The sequence below is a fragment of the Cervus elaphus genome, chromosome 21, assembly GCF_910594005.1.
Source record: "Cervus elaphus chromosome 21, mCerEla1.1, whole genome shotgun sequence".
In the NCBI taxonomy this organism is placed as follows: Eukaryota; Metazoa; Chordata; class Mammalia; order Artiodactyla; family Cervidae; genus Cervus; species Cervus elaphus.
The window spans coordinates 25495761-25519586 of NC_057835.1; the positions used below are offsets into that span (position 1 = coordinate 25495761).

Below are 23826 nucleotides of genomic sequence, written 5' to 3' on the forward strand. Positions count from 1 at the left end.
TGAAGCTGTGTCTGGACTGGAGAGCCAGGAAGCTCTGAAATCACTGCATTTTTCTTTTTCCTAAATAGAGCTTTTGATACCACATTGCTTAGGAAAGTCTCAGCAGAATGGGTCCTGAACTAAAGGTAGGGAGCCAGAAGAAAAAGGCTCATTTCTTGGTTCATCAAAGGAACGGGGAGTCAGCACCGTTCTCTGCCCTAGAAGGAGCTGCGTCTGCTCGCTCAGATCTCCTATGCTCCATCCCCAGAGCCCTGATGTTTCCACCAACCTGAGTCGCTAACACAGCCTGCATCTTGCTATCTCAGAGCCACAAGATTTCTAAAAGTTTGTTAAAATTTCTCCCTTTCCATCTCAGACTGCGGTAGTAATCTGAGTTAATCCTAGATCGTTGAACTCTTCTCTACCCGGAGGACTATAAGAGGACATCTCCACGACTAGTCATACTGGTTTATTTACCCCATCAACCTCCCTCATGTAGGCAGGATCCTGAACGGTATTCCTGACCCTGCTTGTGCTCTGGCGCTCCATCCTCATCTTAATGGGAAAGCAGAAGTCCCGGAAACACCGCTTGAAGTTTTCGTCAAGGAAGGCGTAGAGAATGGGGTTCAGACTGCTGTTGGTGTAGCCCAGGGCGATGCAGAAGTAGTAGCTGGAAAGAGCGGCCGTGCTGTGGGCGGTGCTCCCCAGGGCCTCCACGAGGATGAAAATGTGGATGGGGGTCCAGCAGATGATGAAGACCGCCACCACCACCAGCACGAGCCTGGTGATCCGCCGCAGGTTGCGGTCTTTCTCCCGGGAGCCGGAGAGGAGGCGGACGCTCTTTAAGCGCAGGATCATGAGGGTGTAGCAGACAATAATAATGAGGACGGGGATGACGAAGGCGAAGACGAAGACACAGACCTTCATGAACAGGTCCCACCAGGAGTAGTCGTCGTCCGGGAACTGTAGGGAGCATTCGATGACTTCCATGTCTGCGGGAGGGGACAAAGCCACAAAGGGGAAATCCGTTATCACTGCAGCCACCAAGTGTTTCAAATGTGGATTTCAATACCTTCCATTACAAAGGTCCGATTATGGCGAGGTGATATTACCTGAAGCTGATCACCAAGCTAGGAATGAGGGTGATGTGTATTACCATCCTTTTTTTCACACATAGAACAATGAAGTCAGAAAGGTTACCATTCACTGTAACAAACACACTGCTACAGAGTAAATGAGATTAGCCAGCAGTACAAATTATCTAGCAGTAGGAATTATCCAGCAGTAAGAGTTATCTAGTTGTGGAGGCTGGTTTGATGCTGATTATTTTCAGGAGATACACTGTTAATTTACAGCAGGAGTACTTACTTGCATGCCCATGTATTAACAATTCTCCCAAATCTAAGGCTCTGGCAATAAAAGCTAGTGGTGGTTTAGTCACTAAGTCGTGTTGAACTCTTGCGACCCCATGGACTGTAGCCCACGAGACTCCTATGCCCATGGGATTCTCCAAGAAAGAATACTGGTGTGGGTTGCCGTTTCCTTCTCCTATCTGCAATAAATGATAAAATATTGCAAAACCAGCCATTCGACTTGACAAAAGCCAACTTGTCAGAAAAACCTTCAGTGGTTTACCGGAAATCACTATGTAGGTCCATGAGCATGTAAACAAAATTTGTCTAAATATCACCCAGTTACTGTGATTTAATAGAACCAGTGGTGGTTATTGTGATTAAAAGCACTGCTGAAACATGAGGAAACTTTTGAAGAAGAAAGAGAAGGAGGAGGAGGGAAGGAGGAGAAAGAAAACAGAAGAAAGGGGAGGAGGAAGAAGAGAGTCAGCATTATCATCTTCAAGGAAATTCATGAATCAGACACATCTTTTACTTTTGCCAACGTTGACTCTGTAACAGGGAAAATAAATATGTGATCACTTAGAAAATGACTTTATTTTGCTTTGCTATTCTTTGCTGGACAGCATTCTCTTTGGAGTGACCATAATATTAGAAACAGCAGAGACTCAGGACAAGTACCTTTTAGAGTATTTTCCCAGAGGCTACCCACCCGCCCCAAGCTCTAGCCACTGAGCCCAGAGAAGGCTAAATTCTTTTTGCCCTGATTCTTCCTTACAGATAAAGAAACAGTGAATGATACTAAGCTGTAGTTTTTTATAATGAAAATTTGTCTTCTGACATTGGAAAATCTGCTTCAAAAATAGCACAAGGATATTTTTCAAACAGTGAAACAGCTCTATTAATCATGTTTTCTAAAACATCTTAATGTGCTCCTAATCATATATCCCTTTATAAAACAAAATCTATCTTAGAATTTCAATTAGGCATGATTTAAAACACAAAGAATATAATCATTTCAGCCAACTAATGAAGATGACTATTTCAGAGTAATTTTTATCAACAAAATGTCAGATCAAACCTTCCAATAGTAAATGAAAACTCCCAGATTAACTTATAATTTTTGATTCCCTAAAAAGCCCTTGTCCTAAGTGCTATTACTAGGAAAGCTAAAAGAAACAAGCATCTCTCTTAGTTTTTGCTTTAGTATTTATGGGAATAAGAACAGTTAAAATCACCTTTTAAAAAATTCACCACTATTATCATGGTTCAAAATGTATTTATTAAACAACTTTTAGGATGGCACATTGCAATCTGGCTTCTTTGAAGGTTTTTTTCTTTCCTGCTTAAATTCTGTGTGTTCCAGCAGTGTCTTTCTTGTGGTTGACTTCAGCTTGAATGTCACTTTAAAGACATTTATACCGAGTTTCCATGGTGGCTGGGTGATAAAGAATCCACCTGCCAATACAGGAGAGACGGGTTCAATCCCCGATCCAGGAAGATCCCACATGCTGCAGAGCAACTAAGCCCATGCACCACAACTATTGAGCCTGTGCTCTAGAGCCCGAGAGCTGCAATAGCTGAAGACTGCCTGCCCCAGAGCCTGTGCTCAGCAAGAAGAGAAACCGCTGCAAAGAGAAGCCTGTGCACAGCATCTAGAGAATAGCCCCTGCTTGCCACAGCTAGACAAAAGCCCATGCAACAATGAAGACCCAGCACAGCCAAAAATGAGTAAATAAAATTATAAAAAAAGACATTTCTACAGAGGTGGATCCATTTGAATAGTCCTCTTCTCTGAAATTTATATTCTCCCTCTATACTAATACTCTGGAGAAGGAATTGGCAACCCACTCCAGTATTCTTGCCTGGAGAATCCCAGGGACAGAGGAGCCTGGTTGGGCTGCCGTCTATGGGGTCGCACAGAGTCGGACACGACTGAAGCGACTTAGCAGCAGCAGCAGCATACTATACTCATTGTATTTTTTATCATTATTCAAAGACAGAAGCTAGAGAGAAACCAGACAGTAGCTCTTCGTAATAATATGTTGCCTTTCCCAATGTTTTTCTCTCTATCCAGAATGTAAACTATCTTAGGGTAGGGACCCAATTTGCCTTGAATAATATTCAATTCCTGCCACACAAGGAGGCAGGAACATATGGTGTTTGTGGAAAATAAATTGTTAAATAAACAAATGAATACCACATGGAAATCCTTGAAAATATGGACTCAGTGCAGTAGTTATTATGGAAGAGTAACCTAATAAGATAATCAAGGCAACATAAGGGCTGATGTTTAATTTGGGGACATCTTTTAACTCTGAGGATCAGCTTTCTCTTGCATGTAGTAGGAACTCAAAAATGTTTAATGATTTAAATCATTTAAGTAGTGATTTAGTGACTGAATGATGAACTCAACATTGGAATACCCAAATATACAAAGTATATATACACAGAACTAAAGGGAGACATAGATAGAAATATAGTAATCATAGGGGAATACAATACCACACTTTCAACAATGGGCAAATAATACAGATAGAAAATCAATAAAGAAATGGCAGATTTGAAAAAATTAAAAATAAAATGAACTTAACAGACATACACAAAACATTTCACTCAAGAGCAGCAGAAGACAAATTCTTCTTAAGCGTGCATGAAATATTCTACAGTATATATATATATAAAAGTATATATATATATATACACACACACACATACATCATATGTTAGGACATGGAGCAATTAACAAATTAAGAAGATCAAAATCATATCAAGTATTTTTTCTGACTACATGAAAATAGATACCAATGACAGGGAAAAAATGGAAAATTCACAAATATGTAGAAATTGAACAACACAGTCTTAAAAACCTAGGAGTGGAAACAGAACTCAAAAGGGAAATAAAAAATTGCTTGAGATGAATGAAAAAGAAATACAATATACCAAAACTGATGGGATATAGCAAAAGCAGTTCTCAGAGAGAAGTTTATAATGATAAATAGCTACATGAAGAAAAAAGTAAGATCTCAAATAAAAAAACCTAACTGTACACATTAAGGAACTAGAAAAAGAACAAACTAAGCCCAAAGTTAGTAGAAGGAAAGAAATGAGAAAGAATGAATCAGAAATAATAAATAGAGACTAGGAAAACAATAGAAAAAGAGCTGTTTTTTTTTTTAAGATAAAAATAACAAAACCTCAGCTACATTAAGAAAAAAGGACAGAAGACTCAAACAAGAAAAATTATTAATATCAATGAAAGAGGCGACATCACAACTGATAACACAGAGATACAAAGGATCATAAAAGGCGACACTAAACAATTATATGCCAACAAATTGAACAACTCAGAAGAAACAGGTACACTTCTAGAAACATACAACCTACCAGACTGAATCTGAAAACACAGACATTGGTCTGAATAGACCGATGACAGATACAGAGATTGGGGCTAAAGAAAAGCCTCCTTGCGAGAAAAGTCAAGCGCCAGATGGATGCACCCAAGCATTTAAGATGCATTGGCTGAGACTTCCTGTCCAGGTGGCTGTGTTCTAATGCACTGACACCTGGCTCCTTTCAGCGAGTTTTCTCCACACACAAACGTGACTCTGTGAACCACCAATGCCAGTCAGCTCTGACTCAAGAGCATGGAGATGACTTAAAGGACTCTTCTCGGTCTGCAGCACACCACAATGAGCAGGCTAGCGGGTCTGGAGACAATCTCTCATCACATAATACAAGTGTGCTTTACAAAATAAAAGACACATGGAAAGGATGGAGCCCTCCTACAAGACTAGTTTTCTCACTTCCTCCTGTATTTGCTGCACAAACTAATCTTCTGCTGACACTGGTGCCTCTTTTTCTTCCATCACATCTGCACACGTTCATCTACAGCAACTCCTTCCAGGAAAACCTGCATCTATCTTTATTTCCTTTCAAAAAACCTAATTGAAACCCAATTCCTCGAGAATGTCATTTTCTGACAACAGTTACAGGAGTAGTGGTTAAGTCAACAGGTATAACGTGAAATGTAAAAATCAATTCTTTATTTGCCCTGGGAAAAACCATCTCTCTTCTTTTATTAGTAACCCCAGTCTTCTCACACTCATGGAGCATCTCCTTTTGAACCTAAGTTATTACACACCAACCCCTAAGGCTCAGAAGTGTTTCCTGCAGTTTTATTTCATGTGTTGTGTGCCTGAAGAAGCAAAATCCTGTGTATAATTGTTGTTGCTGTTCAGCTGCTAAGTCATGCTCGACTCTGCACCCGCGTGGACTGCAGCACGCCTCTGTCCTCCATCGTCTCCCGGAGCTTGCTTAAATTCATATCCATTAATCATATTAATGTAATGAATAGTAAATAGTAATTAAATTAATAATATCGTGACATAATTAGTGGAATCAATCATATTTTAAAGTTCTTCTCTAGTAAAGCTTGGCATTTCTTAAAATCAAGTATCAAGTATTATAGCTTAGCATCTGCAGTATTTACATTGCAAATTCATTTTAAAAGGAAAAAGATTATGCTTCATTTCAAAATGTGTACCATGCAGGAGAAGCTATGGTTTTAGCACCTGCCTTTTCACTACGACCTGGAAAGTCTCTACTTATCTCTACTCACAGGTATCATGAATCTCTCTCAACCTGAAGCATTTAGACACCTACTAAAGCAATAAATAGTTCCTCTCATCTCAGTGAATTTATATTAAAACAAAGATATTTTCATTGCTTTATCTTTCACAAGTAAAGCTAAATTTCTAGAGCAGAAGTTCTTGCCTTGGCTGTAGTAGTCATCTGGGGAAATCCTAAAACTCTTGACACCCAGACTGTGCCTCTGATCAATTAAACTGAACCCTCCAGAGAGGGACCCAGGCAGCAGGGTTTTTCTAAAGGTAAACTTCCAGGTGATTCTAACATGTATCCCAGAGTTAGAAGCACTGCCCTGGAAATACAGAGAAAACATCAAGTCTTGTTTGCATGGGGTGAAAAGCAATGAGTCCAAAGTTTGATGGCTTTGCTCATCTGTACTATCATCCACTGTGAACCTGATTTTGAATGACCTTCAGAAGAAGGCTTCTCTGAGGGCTCAGTGGTAAAGAACCCGCCTGCCAATGCAAGAGACATGGGTTTGATTCCTGGGTTGGGAAGATCCCCTGCAGAAAGAAATAGCAACCCACTCCAGTATTCTTGCCTGGAGAATTCCATGGACAGAGGAGACTGACACGCTGCAGTCCAGGGGTCACAAAAGAGCCGAACACAACTTAGTGATTGAACCACAACCACCAAGTAAAGTTGCCATGGAAATTAACCCCTTAGGAAAAAGGGTGAAGAGGCAGCCTGTGACGTTAATGACTTAGGACCCTTTTTAGGGAGGAAAAAGAGGTGCGAAGTGTATCTTAGAACTGTCAGGATGCGACAAAATTGTATTTTAAAAATCCACATGCCTGTGGTTCCTTACTTGTCCTCACCCCTCCAGGTTCCACAAGCACTTTCTAAGTAGGGGATAGGATGGTGTCTGTGTTCTGGCCACGCCATCATCCTGTCTTGTGTTAGGAGAAGGAAGGAATGCAAATTGTTTTCTTTCTCAGTTTCCATGAATTTAGGCATTATATTTCTTTTGGCTTTTGGCTTTTCTCCTATACATGAGTCCTACTCATTCCCAAATTAAGAGTCTGTATAACTAGAAGCTACATTCTAAAAATGAAATAATGTAGCTGAATCACTTTTCTGTACACCTGAAACTACACCACAGTTCAGTAATTTTTCAAAAAATCAGCTATACTCCAATGATTTTTTCATTTTATGGACAATGACAAAATAAACCACAGAGTTGTGTTTTTTTTTTTTTTTAATGGAAACAGCAACCCTTACCTTCCCTAACTTTGGTTCCTCCAAGGACTATGGCAGAGATGCCAACAGATGAAGACAGGATCCAAATACAGATGTTGATGATCTTCGCCTTCAGGGGTGTGCGGAAGTCAAGAGCCTTGACGGGGTGGCACACGGCGATGTAACGGTCCACACTCATCATGGTCAAGGTGAAGATGCTGGTGAACATGTTGTAGTAGTCGATGGAGATGACCACCTTGCACAGCACGTCCCCAAAGGGCCAGGAGTTCATCAAATAGACCGTGCTCTGGAATGGCATAGTCGTGGTCACCAGAGCATCTGCCAAAGCCAGGTTGAAGATATAGATGTTGGTTGCTGTCTTCATCTTTGTGTATCTAAGAGATAAGAAACAAGATCATTTCTTTCCATCTTTATGCCATACTCATGAGGTAAATGTTTCTCTGGATTACTGAACGTTTCATCCACTTATTCTTCATGTGTTTATCATCCAGACATCAGGGGTAGTAGAAAAATGGGCAAATATTTCCAACTTTATTTAGCTTTTATTCTAGTGCTCTGTTCCAAAATCTATTTAATTGTAAAAGGGGAAAGAAATGAGTTGGATAATCGCTGACTCAATTGACATGCGTTTGAGCAAACTCCAGGAGATAGTGAAGGACAGGGAAGTTTGGTATACTGCAGTCCGTGGGGTCGCAAAGAATTGACATGGCTTAGGGACTGAACACAGCACAAGAAACAAGCAGGCTTCCCTGGGGGCTCAGTGGTGAAGAATCTGCCTGCCAATGCAGAGTTCAATCTCTGGGTCAGGAAGGACCCCTGGGGAGGAAATGGCAACGCACGCCAGTATTCTTGCCTGTGAAATCCCAGGGACACAAGAGCCTGGCGGGCTACAGTCCTTGGGATCACAAAGAGTTGGAAATGACTTAGCAACTAAAAACAACGACAACAAAAGAAATGAGAGTAGATAGACAAATGGATGAATATACATATAGATCTTGTCAACAAACTTGTGTGTCATATAGGTCTTTATTTTGTGACTAACATTTTAATTCTACACAAGATTGCTTGGCTTTCGTTATTTTTTTTTCTATTTATTTTTATTAGTTGGAGGCTAATTACAATATTCTAGTGGTTTTTGTCATACATTGACATGAATCAGCCATGGATTTACATGTATTCCCCATCCCGATCCCCCCTCCCAGAGGAATCATTATTTTTTAATACTTTTTTTTTCCACTGTGTAAAACAAAGATAAAACATACCCAACTTTTCCTCAAGATTACTTTGAGAAATTAGTCATTGTAATTATGCCTTTTGAAAATCTAAATGGTTTTTTATTTTTTAAATAATTCCATTTCAATGACTACAACACAACTAAGTGTAGATTTTTTTAACCAGTGACCTACACTTGTTAATTTTAAATGTGTTATGTTAAAAAAAAAAAAAAACAGGTTGAGTTCTCTTATATACAGTATAATATGAAACATAATCGGGTATGGTATGTGAGAAATAAACCTGCTCCTTTCACTTTCCCCTTGAGAGGTTTATAAACCATACAATTTGTTTCATCTTCCAACTGAGGGAACAGAAGATTTCAAAATAAGTCAGAAAGATTGCCTTTAAGCCCAAATTACTTCTTTCCATTTTCACATGATGTTTAAAACAAATTGCCTCTTCTACTAAAACTGAATTAATAAGATTGTTTTACTTAGAGAATGCTTCCTCAGGGATCTATAGGGCAGGAAATGTTCCAGACTACCTCAGCAGGTTTTCTGAGGCCAGATGCTAAGATATGGTGAGGAAATCCACAGGTAAATGATTTTCTACACACCTCAGGGCTGTGGACCTAATCACAATTAATTCAACCACGTCCCATGTATCTTCAAGGAGCCAGACTTTTTTCCATATTAGGGCCCTGAGTTTAATGGAAGGTTATTTATAAGGAGCTGATTACGGAAAATGACTTCTGCTTGGACTATAAAGTATTGTCAATGGTATCTGTTGATCATTGTGTCTGTGCTGTCTTTTTTTTAATGCCTGAGTAATATTCCATTGTGTATATAAACCAAATCTTCTTTATCCATTCATCTGTCAGTGGACATTTAGGTTGATTCTATGCCTTGGCTATTATAAATAGTGCTATTATGAACACTGAGGTACATGTATCTCTTCAAATAAGAGTTTCCTCCAGATATCTGCCCAGGAGTGAGACTGCAGGATCATATGGTAGCTCTAATTTTTAAGGAAACTCTATACCATTATTCACAGTGGCTACACCCATTTACAGTCCTATGAATGGTGTAGGAGGGTGTGTTTGTCAGTCAGTCATGTCTGACTCTTTGCAACCCCATGGACTGTAGCCCACCAGGCTCCTCTGTCCATGGGATTCTCCAGGCAGAACACTGGAGTAGGATGCCATTCCCTTCTCCATGGATCTTCCCAACCCAGGGACTGAACCCAGGTCTCCTGCATGGCAGGCAGATTGTTTACCATCTGAGCCAGTAGGGAACGTTATCTGTTTAAATGCCATCTTTTCGAATGGATAAGGATGCTGTGGTACATATACACCATGGAATATTACTCAGCCATTAAAAAGAATTCATTTGAATCAGTTCTAATGAGATGGATGAAACTGGAGCCCATTATACGGAGTGAAGTAAGCCAGAAAGATAGAGACCATTACAGTATACTAACACATATATATGGAATTTAGAAAGATGGTAATGATAACCCTATATGCAAAACAGAAAAAGAGACACAGATGTACAGAACAGAATTTTGGACTCTGTGGGAGAAGGCGAGAGAACAGTATCGAAACATGTATATTATCTATGCTGAAACAGGTCACCAGCCCAGATTGGATGCATAAGACAAATGCTCGGGCCTGGTGCACTTGGGAAGACCCAGAGGGATCAGGTAGAGAGGGAAGTGGGAGGGAGATCGGGATGGGGAATACATGTAAATCCATGGCTGAGTCATGTCAATGTATGACAAAAAACACTACAATATTGTAAAGTAATTAGCCTCCAACTAATAAAAATAAATGAAAAAAAATTTTTTTAATTAAAAATAAATAAATAAATAAATGCCGTCTTCTTAAAAATATGGTTTTATGTTTGAAAAATGCATCTTACAACCCAGCCTCTTACTCTTGCGGTCCCTAATACTAGCAAAGACTTGAGCCAGAAACACCTGTGACTTCCGCCCTCAAGTTTTGCAATGTGATATTCTCCTCTATCTTTGCAAAGTTAGACTGATGTTCTCTGCCTTTCACATTTAGGTGGGCCTGGGTTCTAGTCCTTAGTTTTCCCTCCAACTGACAGACTTTGGAGAGGTCACTAAGAACCCTGAGTTTCAGTTTCCCCACCCTGGAATGGGAAACTCAACACTTATCTCAGAGCGGTCCCCAGATAACCAAGGGAAGGCACCTGATCTGGATTTTGTCTGGAATTTATCTCATGCATCCAGCTCCTCTCCCTGCTCTAATATGGGTGGAAGCTACCAATTACCAGAGGAAGCAGAAGGGAACACAGTTTGTAGTTAACACCTCTGGTAGTATTTACCCAGTTCAGCTTGAATAAGAAAGATAAAAATAAAAATGAAGGCTGCAACCTTATGTGCTAGCACACCATGAATGGAAAGACACATGAGTTACAATAAAACAGCATATGTGTCTTTTAGGTAGTCAAAAAATGCTGGATGATAACTTGCCCTGAGCTTTTCAAAAATATTTTTATTAGATGTATGAAACTGCTTAAGGCTTGAACTTTCAAAAAGTTCAAACCCTGTCATCAGATCTCAGAATGAGACAGATGACTACCTGCAACAAAGACGTCTATAAATGACACTGATCGAAATTTAACTAATTGCAGCAGAAGCTGGTGCGCCCCAAGAAACAAGCTCTGCCCATACACCTCCTGTGGGGGCTCTCTGTTACAGCCCGAGGGCCAGAGGCATCTGCCAGGGACAAAGGGAGATGCTGGCAGCCCCTGCCGTGGAGACCCCTGCATCTGCCGACATCCAATGTCTGAGCATGGGGTGGATCATGCTTGTGACAGTAATCGTAATAACCGCTTATCTCCGAACACTCCTGAGTCACACTCTGCTGTGCGCGCCACACACCGTATCCCACTCAGTCCTCACGGCGACTCTGCGTGGTGGGTACCAGCATCCCCACTCTAGAAAGGAGACGCTGAGAACCGCAGGAGGTTGTAAACGTCTCCAGAGTCGCATGGTTAGAAGAGGCACTGCAGGAACTCAGACCCAGGGATTTGAGCTCATGCCCACATTCTTGCATCTCTGCAGCACTTCATAACTTCATAACTTGACTTCACGTATCCTATTTGATTTTCACAACAACTGCTCTTCGAGTTGCCCAGGGGATGTCTTTTCCCTAATATGGCTGAAGAAAGTAGACTCAGGAGAGTAAATTGATTTTTCTAGTGTCAGAGAGGGAGGGGCCCTGTGGCAGGACATGGAGGGGGCAGCAGGGCTCAGCGTGCACTCCAGGGTTCTGGAAGACATGTGCTTACAAGCCGACAACCCTGAAAAGGAGAACTCAACAGGTACAAGTATTCACAACAAATAGACTATGAGTACAAGGAATATATATTAAGTCTTTCATGTGCTCCACTGGACTGCATCCAGTGAACACAGGATTTTAAGGACTACCCCCAACCTCAAAGACAACCTGATTGAGCCCCTGGGTGTGGGTATTGTTTGCATTGAACCAGAACAGAACAGCGTGTGTTATTTCAATTATTATCTGTCTGCCGGTGGAAATAAACGAGTAAGCTTTCTCACCACAACCAGATAGGAAATCATTTTCCATTTCATCCATGCTGCCTGACAAAGACTCACAAGTCTTTCAAGTAAAATGGCACTGTGTGAGTGGGAATTCTTGGCTTGTGTGGAGCAGCTGGGGGTGGGCTGGCAGCGGGCGGCTGCACTTTTCAGCGTACACGCTACAGGAGCGTGTGGCATTAAGACAGCAAAGTGTGTGGGCTGTACCCACTAAACTTGCCAGTGTCACAAACCTGGAAACAACGGTGGGATGCGGGAAGCATGCCAGAAAGAGGATCAGGAGCGAGCCCAGGGTGCCATCCATGAGGAAGTCAGCTCAGGGCAAGGTCATGGATGGTGTCCCCGGGAGCTTAGAATCTCCCCATCACGCATGAACTCAAGGCCTGCCTAGCATGCTCCTCGTCAGACAGGATCGTTGAATGGCTTCTAAACTGGCAGCCATACACCCTGGTGTGATATCGAGGGGAACAAAGGAATCTGTGGAGCTCTCAGGAACCAATATCACCAGGCAGAGATTCTAGGAGAGCATGGCTCTCACAGGAGGAACTGACTCTGTCACATTGCAGGCTCACAGCTTCCTGTCCTGCCCTGCACCTGCCCGGTGCAGACAGTCCAAGTAGAGACTTCATTCTTGGGGCATTACTATCCCTTACTATTGAGGTGTGCTGCCCCAGTGTTTTTCCTTAAATTTAAATGAGGCTTTTTAAAATCAGGAGCTGCTTTTTAGCTTTGGTGTAGCATGATAAAATCTTGATGGCTAATCACCATGTATCTTTAAACACAGACACCTTTTCAGTTTTGTGGATTTCGGTTTTTTGTGGTTCTCTTCCCTGCCCTCGTCCACCAAGCTGACATCCTTTCTGCCTCTTCAGCTGGCTCATGCTCCCTCCCCAGCCGCATCTTCTCATCGTTTCAACACCAAGTCTCAGCGCCTCCTCCATACACAGCAGCATCCTGGACACTGAGGCAACTGAAAAACAAGTTTACACAGATCCTGCCCCCAGGATCTTCTAAACTAATTGAGTCAAGATTGTAACACGAACTAGAAGAACAGACTGCCTGATGGGAAGAACCGACTCATTGGAAAAGACGTGGATGCTGGGAAAGATTGAGGGCAGGAGGAGAATCTAATCTCTAATGAGTAAAGGAATTCAGGGCCATATTCCAAAGTTTCTTAAGGAGTCAGAAATTGTACCAGAGAAATGACAGGATACTCTGAATTACGCTCCTTCCAGCAGCTAAAGATTGAAAGACATTCCAGTAAGTGTGGTTAACTGCACCTCGTGAGGGAGGAAGCACCTGACATGAGGAGGCAGGGCCTGAGCCAGAAGGGAACACTAACATAAAACACCGCATCTGACCCCTTGGTAGACAAAGCCCATCATACAGGTTATCGTGTTTCAGCTTTTCTATGAGCAATGCCCGTGGTTTTCAGGAGAGGGAACTCAGTGACGAGGAAGTGAGTGATCTCAAATTCGAGAGACCATGGGAAAAGTAAAATATGAGCCTTCTGAGTAGACACAGAATCACGGCTTCAACATCACGAAGAAGCAAACACCCTACTGGCCATTTATCTGGGGAGATTCCTTTAATACAGCAAATACCTAATGGCCAACAGAAAGCACCTGAACAAACGCTGATCTGGTGAAAAGATAAGTGTGACCTGCCCCACGGGCAGCTGGCCGCTACCCCACAAGCTGGGGCTGGACCAGGAGATGCGAGGCCTGAACTCCAAACTCAGGAAGGGGAGGCCCTGCAGGCCCGGGGAGGAGGCACCCCTCTTTAACCAGCGGCGGGGGAACAGCACAGTGAGAGCAGGCTTCAGCATCTTTTCTCTGTATGACGTATTCATCCTCCTGGGATGTGTTCCAGATACACAGCATTCTAGATTTTATGTTTCAAATAACCAGACATTGGGGACTTCCCTGGTGGGCCAGTGGTTAAGACTCTGTGTTTCCAACCCAGGGGGCGTGGGTTCAATCCCTGGACAGGGAACCAAGATCCCACATGCCATGTGACCTGGCTAAATAAATAAAGTTTGAAAAAGTAAAATAAAATAGCCAGACATGACAGCTGTATCAATGAAAATTCTCAGGGGAACTTTTTAAAAAATATAATAAGTTTGCTTCATTAAATTCTCCAGATATTTCCAGTTCATCTCAATGAACTGGCTAAACATCCTTTTAGATTGTTTACTACTGAAATTATGGTTCTTTACTAAAGGGCAGTAGCTTGTGATTTAAAAAAGGAAATTAAGCTGCTGTTTCTCCAATGATCTGACTTTGAAATAGCCTCAATCGATAGTATTCTAAAGGCATCATATTCATGTAGGTATCAGGCCCCTAAAACTGTACCACAAGCTGAGCAAAAGCCCAGCCCCAACTCCTGGGACTGCGGGTACCCAGCTGGCAGTGAGGTGCAGTCAGAAGGTGGACAGACACCTCTTCAGGTCCTGCTGGGCTGTCCTTCAGGGTGCTGAGGGGTAGGGGAGGAGGCGCTGCTGAAGTAGTGCTTTCACTGCCTTAGCCAGGGCCCCAGGAACTGCTCCCCTCCCTGAAGTCACAGTCCAGTGCATCCTGAACGGTCCAGTGCGTCCAGCAGTGCACGCAGGGTGAGTGTTGATCACTGAAGGACACAGCAACCCACTCCAGTGTTCTTGCCTGCAAAAGCCCATGGACCGAGGAGCCTGGTGGACTCCAGCCCACGGGATCTCAAAGAGTCGGACTCGACTTAGTGACCAAACAACACCAGCAGGTAGAAAACTATTAATATGAATCTCAAATGACTGATGCAGTGTTTCTTAGTGTACAACTCTCTGGATACCTAGATGTATGTAGCATTCTGGAATTATTTTCCCATTTTTATACCGAAAACTGACCTAGCTAAGGTGAACCACAGGATGCCACCCAGAGGCGACCAAGTCACTCTCCTGCTCTGTCTTCTGTGGGAAGGAAAAGCCCCCTGCATTAGGTGGAAAGCAGCACAGCAAAGCAGAGTTTAGAGTTGTGTTGTGAAGTTAGAAGAGTTAATACTCAACAGAATCTCAGAAATTTGCTGTTTGTTACAACCTATCTCTAAAGGCACATAACTCCAGCCATGCTTAGCCTGAAGGCTTCCCTGCTCAACTTCAGACCAATTCCTTTGGGGTATCTCAGTTCATCCACATGTTTTATGTTTTTCTCATTTTTCATTTAAATGCTGACTTGCTTGGTCAGTGGAGTGAGTTAAATAAAAAGGCATAAGCATTTTACAACATTATCCCTACTCCTAAAATCCATTCTTCTCATGTAAGTCTTCTTTATCTAAGATATAAGCCAGCATCCCCACCAAAGAGAGAAACAAACAAAATACACTGGCTGACTTTCTGTTGAGGAATGCATGAGTGTTATTCTGAAACCATCTTTTGTTAACCCGGTGTTTTATAAAGCCTGTAAATCCTTCTACCTCTGAAACACAGAAGCCAAATCTTAGAAAGGAAACCATCCTTCAGACATATGATTTTCAGTTTTTAGCTGAGCACAGAGGTACGTCTCCCATGGAGCAGGGCAGCAGCAATTGAGTGTCTCCACAGGTTAATCTAGGGAGAAGGAGATGCCAACTGCCCAGTTCTCATGAAGATGCTGCCTGCTGCCCAAAGACATAGCTGGAAAGAAAACGGATAGAGGCTGCCATTTCCCAGCGAGAAGTCAGTCCCTCCTAAAAATAACTCTAGGACAGGTGCCAAGAAAACTGTATCAGCAACACCATCCGAAAGTGATTTTGAAGACTACAACTTTGCCTGAGTCTGTTAAATCTTAGGAGCTCTGTACCTGAAAACCACGTTGCTTGTTTTTCTCTTTCTTTTTATTTTTTCCTGTTTTTTTTCCCCTTTCTCTTTCTTTCTTTCTCCCTCTCTCCCCTCCTTACTCCTTTCCTCCTTCCTTCCTTTTTAAGCAGCCGTGCAGCCTCTGATCTCTGAAACAGCTCCATGAAGATTTGGGCTTCCATGACCAGATGTCCCACACGGAAGGAAATAGTCCCATTTAGCTAATTCATATAAACAGTGGCAGTGAAGCCAATTTTCTCTTTTAAGAGCTTGTCAAACAGTAAAATTACTTCGGGACATTCAAGATAGGCTCTTCTGAAAATAACTTCTGAAATCATTTTTCCTATGCTTGCTTTAAAGGAAATGTGGAGCACTGATTCCAAGAGAGGATCAGGATAAATTACAACATACTTATTTTCTTCTAATCGAAGCCTAAGGTAAGCCTGCAGTTGAACAGGAAGCAGGGAGTAGTTAACGATGCCTACACACCTCTGCCTCTCCTCTCATGTCTCCCTGCGTGTCGTCAGGTGACATGATCTAAGTCAGCTCCCTTAACATTTGAGAGAATCTGGAAAATACCCCTTACAAAGTTACCCCTTTGGGGAAATTCCAACACTGCCCAGGCTGAATTACAGGGAAGCCAAAGTCTTCTACGAGCAAGACAAGGTCAGCAGAAGACTGATCCCTTTATTGTGTCTTTATTGTGGTAGCAAAGAATTAATGAAAACTAATAAGAAAAGGCAAAACTTATAAGATCAAGGACCAAATATTGTTATGATTCCTGTAATTTTTTCTAATAATTTTTCCTTGCTTATCCTTACATTTTCTGGAGAAAGGAATGGCAATCCACTCCAGTATTCTTGCCTGGAGAATTCCATGAATAGAGGAGCCTAGCAGGCCATGGGGTCGCAAAGAGTCAGACTCGACTGAGCCACTAACACTATCCTTACATTTAATTTAAAAAGAAACATACCTTTGTAAGAGTAAAGCTTTTCTTTAAACAAACAAAATGTCCACTTCAGTATCCTTGCCTGGAGAATCCCATAGACACAGGAGCCTGTCAGGCTACAGTTCATACAGTCAAAAAGAGTCGCATGTGACTAAAGCGACTGAGCACAAAGAGATGAAATGAGCTAAAATTAAGGTAAAATGGGGTCATTAGGGTGGGCTCTGATCCAACTTGACAAGTGTCCTCATAAGAAGAGATCAGTATACAGAGAGTAGGAGTGTCCACACAGAAGGATGACCACATGAGGATGTGGTGAAAAGGCAGTCTCCTGCAAGCAGAGACCTCAGGAGGAACCTAACCTGCCAGCACCTTGATCTTGGACTTCCAGCCTCTAGAACTGCAACAGAACACAATTTTGTTGTTTAAGCCACCCAGTCTGTGGTCCTTGTTATGGCAGCCTTACAAGGCAGATTCACTAGAAATCTGAGAAACCTACAAGACAATCCCATAGAACCATCCAGAAGGAAGGAGGGCAAATGAGTCTGAAGTAGGGACAAATAAGTTGAAAGAGAGATACACAAGTTTAGGACTGTTCAGAATTTCCCTGACAATAATAGCCATAAGAATGGATGATACCATCAAGAGTGATGGTCAGTTTGATGAGCCATCTTGGCCAGGCTACAGTCTTCGAATACTCAAACACTCACCAAGATGCTACTCTGCAGATGTTTTGTAGATGTGGTTAAAGTCCGTAATCAGTTGATCTTAAACAAAGGAGATGATCCTCAATTACCTGGGTGGGCCTGGTCTAATCAGTTGAAGGGTCTTACCCGCAGGGCATACAGTTTCCCTGAGAAAGAAGAGATTCCACCTTGGAAGTGCACTCTGCCTCTCCTGACGCCTATCCTCAGGGCTACAGACCTGACTTGCCAGCCCCACAATCACCTAAGCCAAGTCTTTGTAGTAAACCCCTCCACACACACACATCTGCTACTGGTTCTGCTTTTCTGGTTGAATCCTGACTAACATGAAGAGACGGCAAAGAAAGCTAAGAAGGCTCAGGAAAAGACAATTATTTAGGACACATCAGGGAAGAGGAGCCTGTGATGGAGACTGACGAGAAACCCAGTGTGTGTGGAAAGAAGTCAAGGAGAAGGTGAAATTGCCCCAGTATGCTGAATCCCCATGGACTTTGAGGGACAGCCTGAGACATCACCTGGGATGTGAGACCTACACGTCTGAGAGAGGAGCATCAGGAAGGAAACTCAAGTGGATGACACCAAAGCGATGGCAGGGGTTATTCCTCCAAAAGGTTTACCCAAGACAGACAGGAGGAAGAGAGGACGTTAGCTAAGGGAACATAATCTGTTAAATGGGTATGGGGAAACATATCCATGGGCTTTGCAGATGGCTCCAGTGGTAAAGAATCTGCCTACCAAAGCAGGAGACACAAGGGATGCAGGTTTGATCCCTGGACCAGGAAGATCCCTTGGAGAAGGAAATAGCAACCCACTTCAGTATTCTTGCCTGGAGAATCCCATGGACAGAGGAGTCTGTCTGGCTACAGTCCATGGGGTCGCAAGAGTCGGACACAACTTAGCAATTAAACCACCAACCACCAAGCAGCTTTACCAGTCTGGCATATATTAGGTGTTCATTAAATGTTAATCACTTTCACCAAGGGAGGAGACAGCCATATGTGTTGGAAGTTGTGGGTAGGGTGGGGAAAGGAATATAAGGTATCAGAGGTGGGGCTGCCTGGCAATGTCCCAGGCGTGGGCTGGGCGGGCATCTTAGCATTCACTGCAGGTGACCTGCACAGGAGAGGTGAAGAGAACATGGGGTTAGGACCCTGAGGGTCACCATGGGCACCCCCAGGGTGTTGGTGGGACCCGAGGACATGAATCAAGGGCTGAGGTAAGACCTTCCTGCGCCAAGACCACAAACCCCTATACCTGGAGAGAGGGAGGCTTCAGTGCTTAAATTTTAAGGGGTTCACAGTGAAAGGTTACAGAACCCTAACATTGGGTAACTATAGCAGTTGCTACAATTAAAGGAGGAAAATCCTTGAAACATTAGATGATCTTCAGAAGATACTGGATGACATTCCAGGTGCTCAAGGGAGAAAAGCTATTTGTAAGGCAGGTCTACAAACAGTCAATGCTTCTTCTACAACCCTCACGTCCTCCCAGGTCTGAGATGGCCATCCCAGACCTGCACCTGCCCCGCCATCTGAGCATCTAAATTCCATCTCTAGGGTGATTTCCTAGATGACTCAATGAGGACCCTTTTGCATGTTCAATATTTTAAAATAACATCCTTTTCAAAAGTGATCCTCCATCTTTTCAAGTGACACTGTTCAGCCAAGGTCAATCACAAAAACCGCACTTGAACTCCACCCTCTGGTTCTGCTCTGAGTTCTGATGAGCACATAGCATCTGATGCCTGGCTCCAACCTTCGGTCCTTTCTTCGCCTTAGCAAAATAAACCCAAGTGCATCAGGTTTTCTTCTGAGGTTTTATTTTTCAATTCTCTGGCCCTGTATCAGTCTGAACAAATTCTAAATGCTTCCTAATGTTCTTTGCTATAGATTTAAGCCAACTATTGTTTCGATATTTGGCTTTCCAAGATGATAATAGAACTCTTCACTCCTCAATTACTATCAAATGGAGTGGGCAGATGGATAATATTATTACATGAACTCTATAACTCTTTTTATATTTTTAGCTAAATGTATCCCCTTTTCACAAATTTTAGTCTTGGATGTCTTTGATATAGACATATTTAGCTTATACTTATATGTCTTTGTATTTATCTTAAAAATTCTAGTCAATCTACAATGATTCTTCTTTCTGACATGTCTAATGCTCCCTGTGGAGTTCTCTTTTCACATATTTTAGGATTCTTTATTCTTTTTAATCCTAGACTGCAGGGCTAAACAAAGAGTTACAGAACAACTAAAAAGCCCTCTCAAACTCAAAACTTCAAGTTCTCTTTCAAGTGACAGTAAGATGTATTTGTTTCACTCAAGCACTTAAGTATGATGGAGCAGGAACGGAGTGGGTTTGCTCCTGGCATCCCCTTTCTCTGTAACAATGTTTTATTATAAAACAATGGCCTCTGTAGCAAAGATCTCCTAGAAATTTTAATTATAGTTTAGAGTACAGCTGTCTTTTCTTTTCTCTTGGTTACTATAATCTTCTCTCTAATGGAGAGCAGCCCTGAAATTACTAATGATTTGGAAGAACAATTTGCTTGTAAAATATTACTTCTTCTGTAGCCTGTACTCATCACTGATAGAAGTCCAGTGGAAGGCAATAAGCAATTGTGGAAAGCAAGGTCACCAAGCTAGAGACACTAATTGTAGGTGAAAAGAGCTTTATAATATGTATTTGGAGGCTTAAAAGATGGTTTTCAGTTCTGTAACACAGATGAGGATAAAAGAGGTGACATTCCCAAGTCAGAGAGAGAGAGAGAAAGGAAACAGGTATTTGAAAGATTCATGCTACCGCAGATACTGTCTTTAAAGTTCATAATAAATAAAGAGTATGTTTCAAACCTAAAGTCAAGATTAAAAAAAAATAGTTCTTCATCCTTTCTATGCCTCTAAGCAGAGTGACTTGCATCCTTCCTTTATTCACAGGAACATCTCATCTTTGTATTCACTCTCAAATATGCAGCTGAAAAGCATGAAGTCTCCCTGGAAGGGAAATTTCTCAGAGGGCATCCAGACAATGGTAGGATTTCTGGTTTTTTTTTTTTCTTGTTTCCTTTCTTATGAGAGGCCAAAATAGAAATCACTTCACTTTCCAGAAAATTAGCATATATGCGGATATTTAGGTATTTATTATTGGAAACTGACTTCAATGTGCCTATAAAAGAACAATAAAAAGAAAGCTCCAGTTCCCACAGTGGGAGATAAAAAGCAAAACAATTTTTGGAAACCTCCAGCACCCACACTTTAGGAGACAAATACTAGATGGTTTAGGTCCCAAAGTGACTGGCATTCTAAACATATTTGTTTAGATGGCATGTCAGTACTAAAAGGCTCACATGTGGATACCTAAATAGTATACTGGATTTGCTTCATAAACCACAACACCATTCTGATGAGTCACAGGAAATCCTGAACTCTCTTCAGGGCATTGAGTGGGCATGAATTTTATCTAAAGAAATATTTGCCAAGGGCAAAACAAAGTTCTCCAAACTGGTGCAGGCAAACAGGCAGAAGGCCAGGCTAGTTTCCTTCTCAGGAGACACTGACTTTGTCCCTTGCAGGGACACCCCATTATCTCCATCCGAAGGGCCTTCTGCAAGGATTTAGGGCGCAGGGGAGGGTCATTCTTAAACCTTCAAGTCACCTGTGGTCGCTTAGATTCGTCCTGTGCGAACCTCGCAGTCCCATAGCAAAACGTCTCCTAGGAAATCTTACTTCGAAGAGGCCGCCCTCTGAGCCTCTCCGGAGCCCGGAAGGAATGGGGTCCCCACTACCCTGCTGGCGTCCCTCCGCGCGTCCTCCTGACCAGCCCGACCCTCCCTCCGGCTGCGGCCAGTGTAGCGCGCCGGGACCCCTCGCTCACCGGATGATCACGAACATGACCAGCGAGTTGCCCACCAAGCCTACGACGAACACCACGGAGTAGACGGCCGTGATGATGACCAGGATGACCGGGGAGATGTGAGCCGGCTCCAGCAGCACGTCCTCCGAGCCCGCGCTGCCGTTACCGTCCGGCTCGGCCCAGCCGGGGAACCAGCCGCTGCCGTTGGGGGGCAGGCAGGTGCTCGGGGAGCAGGTGGGGCCCGGCTCGCCGCGGAAGATCTGGACTGGGGGCTCCATGTCCTGCGGCTGCGGCAGGGGGGCGAGGACAGGCGGCACCTGCGGGGGCAAGAGAACCGACTGGACCCGGGAAGCGAACTTTGGCCTCGTGCGAGCCAGCGCGCGAGCGCGGCGGTGCCGGGGGCCCCAGACTCGCCGACGCCCACCCCGGCCGGAAGACCCCGGGGCGGCACAGGGGCACGGACCTCTCTCTGGGTGCCACCCCGGTCAGCAGACGCGCCGCGGGTACCAGGAGGGGCGGCGAGCGCGCTGTCCTGTGCCCCGGTGCCTGAAACCCCCACCGTTTCCTAGGCACGGCTCCCGGGAGGAACTGTCCCCAGTCTGCGGCCCGGAGACCCCAGGGACAAGAGACCCCTGCAGCGCAGAGCCCTCGCTGCCAAGGACCGCGCTTCGAAATCCCAAGGCTCACCTCTTGCTCGGGAGATGCGCGCAGAGGAACAGCGATGCCGGACCTCGCGAAACCCAGCGTTCCCGAATCCCACTCAGCCCGCGGGTCGCCGCGCATCCGCAGCCCCGCGCCGCTAGCTCTCAGACCCGGACCCCGCGCTCTGGCCGCCGACGCCGCCCCCCAGCCCCCGAGCGCGTCCCCGCCACTCCGCGCGCGGCTCCCACGAAAGGCGGCGGCTGAACACGGCTGGACGCCGCGAGTGCGCGCGGTCCCCAGACATCCCTCCCCTCCCGACCCCGCCCCTGCTGCCCCGCCTACCCGGCTGCGCGCCCCCCGCCCCGCGCCCCCCGGCTCACCCAGAGCACAGCCTCCGTCCATGGCCCCCAGCCTCCCCGGTGCCTGACTGTGAACCGCTGGGCGATTCAGACTTAGGGTCAAGAAGGGTGCGCCTGTCCAGTGAGAGTGGACACCAGTGTTCCTCACAGTGTGTCTACTTCTGCTGCCGGCCTAGTGCTCAGAACACATCTGCTTTCGGGTGAGGAGGAAAATGGTAATTTTATGTGAGTGACCCCTCCAAATACAGTAGCAAAATGATCCAATTAGGAAGACCCAGAGGGAATCGGGTGGAGAGGGAGGTGGGAGGGGGGATCGGGATGGGAATACTTGTAAATCCATGGCTGATTCATGTCAATGTATGACAAAAACCACTACAGTATTGTAAAGTAATTAGCCTCCAACTAATAAAAATAAATGGAAAAAAAAAAAGAATAGAACCAGACCACACGGTTTTAATGGTTGATTTTGGCCACCCAATGCGAAAAGCAGACTCACTGGAAAAGACCCTGATGCTGGGAAAGATTGAGGGCAGGAGAGAAGAAAATGACAGAGGATGAGATGGTTGGATGGTATCACTGACTCACGGACTTGAGTTTGAGCAAATTCCAGGAGACAGTGAAGGACAAGAAAACCTGCCGGGCTGCAGTTCATGGAGTGGCAAAGAGTCGGACACCGCTGAGCGACTGAGTGGCAACAAATATATGAATAGAATATCGTGTCCCTTTCATTCTCCTGGATGCACGGGATGCACCCTGCGGTGCCACCCTGTGTCCTGCTGTCACCTGCCGAAGAGACGACACGCCGCTCCTCAGGCCAGGCCACAGTGAAGGTGCAGGTCGGTGACAGGGTCCCTTCTCCCAAAGCCATCACATTCCCTCCCGAGGGCAGCTTTTCTCTGACACCTCCAAGAGCCTGAGCCCCAGAGAGAGAAATCCCATCCTTGTTCCTCCGCATGACTCTGCCAGTGCGGGCAGCAGACTCTGCTGGTGAGAAAGGCCCTCAGCACAGTGACCAGAGGGTAAGGACGCAGGACTCAGTCACCGTGATGAGACCCTGAGGGAGACTGGGGAAGTCCCCCTCTCCCAGCTGCTGTTGGAAGGCAGGTGCCAGGAGACCATGGTACCGGAGTGTCCTGAGTGGACTCCTGTCTAAGACTGACTGACCTCTGGAGACAAACAGAGCCCTCTGGCTCGCGTCTGCGCCCACACCTGGGCACCCAAGGCCCCGACAGTCATCCCACCCATCGACGGGCAGCAGAAGGGAGCTCCCACCTCTTCTGCGACACAATGACCCCCCAAAAGAGATATACCCCCCAGAGTTGTATCCCAGCCTGGAAGTGTGCAGCTCTTCTGAGAAGTGTGATGTGAGCCCGTCTGTATCCCTTCAACCCTGGTGCCCTCAGCGGTTTGAAAATGTTTTATCACATCTTGTTCAGTCACTCAGTCGTGTCCAACTCTGACCCCATGGACTGTAGCCCGCCAGGCTCCTCTGTCCGTGGAATTCTCCAGGCAAGAATACAGGAGTGGG

The 23826-nt window shown here is 44.4% G+C and overlaps 1 protein-coding gene across 2 annotated transcripts; it reads right to left on the reverse strand.

The window, feature by feature from the left end:
• Positions 1-433: 433 nt before the first annotated feature.
• OPRK1 (opioid receptor kappa 1) lies at positions 434-22566 on the reverse strand. Of its 2 annotated transcripts, XM_043880483.1 has the most exons (4): positions 21985-22566; positions 21319-21614; positions 7203-7555; positions 434-971 (listed from the first exon to the last, which is right to left on the reverse strand). In XM_043880483.1, the coding sequence occupies exons 1-4, from the start codon at positions 22339-22341 to the stop codon at positions 439-441; spliced, it is 1539 nt and encodes a 512-aa protein (XP_043736418.1). In that variant the 5' UTR covers positions 22342-22566; the 3' UTR covers positions 434-438. The 2 variants fall into 2 exon arrangements, with proteins under 2 accessions (XP_043736418.1, XP_043736419.1); XM_043880484.1 differs by lacking the exon at positions 21319-21614 and having other exon boundaries at positions 21985-22121.
• Positions 22567-23826: the final 1260 nt, after the last annotated feature.

Bases quoted from the DNA above. Each gene is read 5' to 3' on its own strand.
- OPRK1 (XM_043880483.1), bottom strand. From the start codon at position 22,341: ATGGACGGAGGCTGTGCTCTGGGTGAGCCGGGGGGCGCGGGGCGGGGG. The intron at 7,556-21,318 runs GTGAGCGAGGGG...CTTATCTCTTAG, and splicing joins GTCATGTTCGTGATCATCCG to ATACACAAAGATGAAGACAG. The intron at 972-7,202 runs GTAAGGGTTGCT...CCCCTCCCGCAG, and splicing joins AGGAACCAAAGTTAGGGAAG to ACATGGAAGTCATCGAATGC.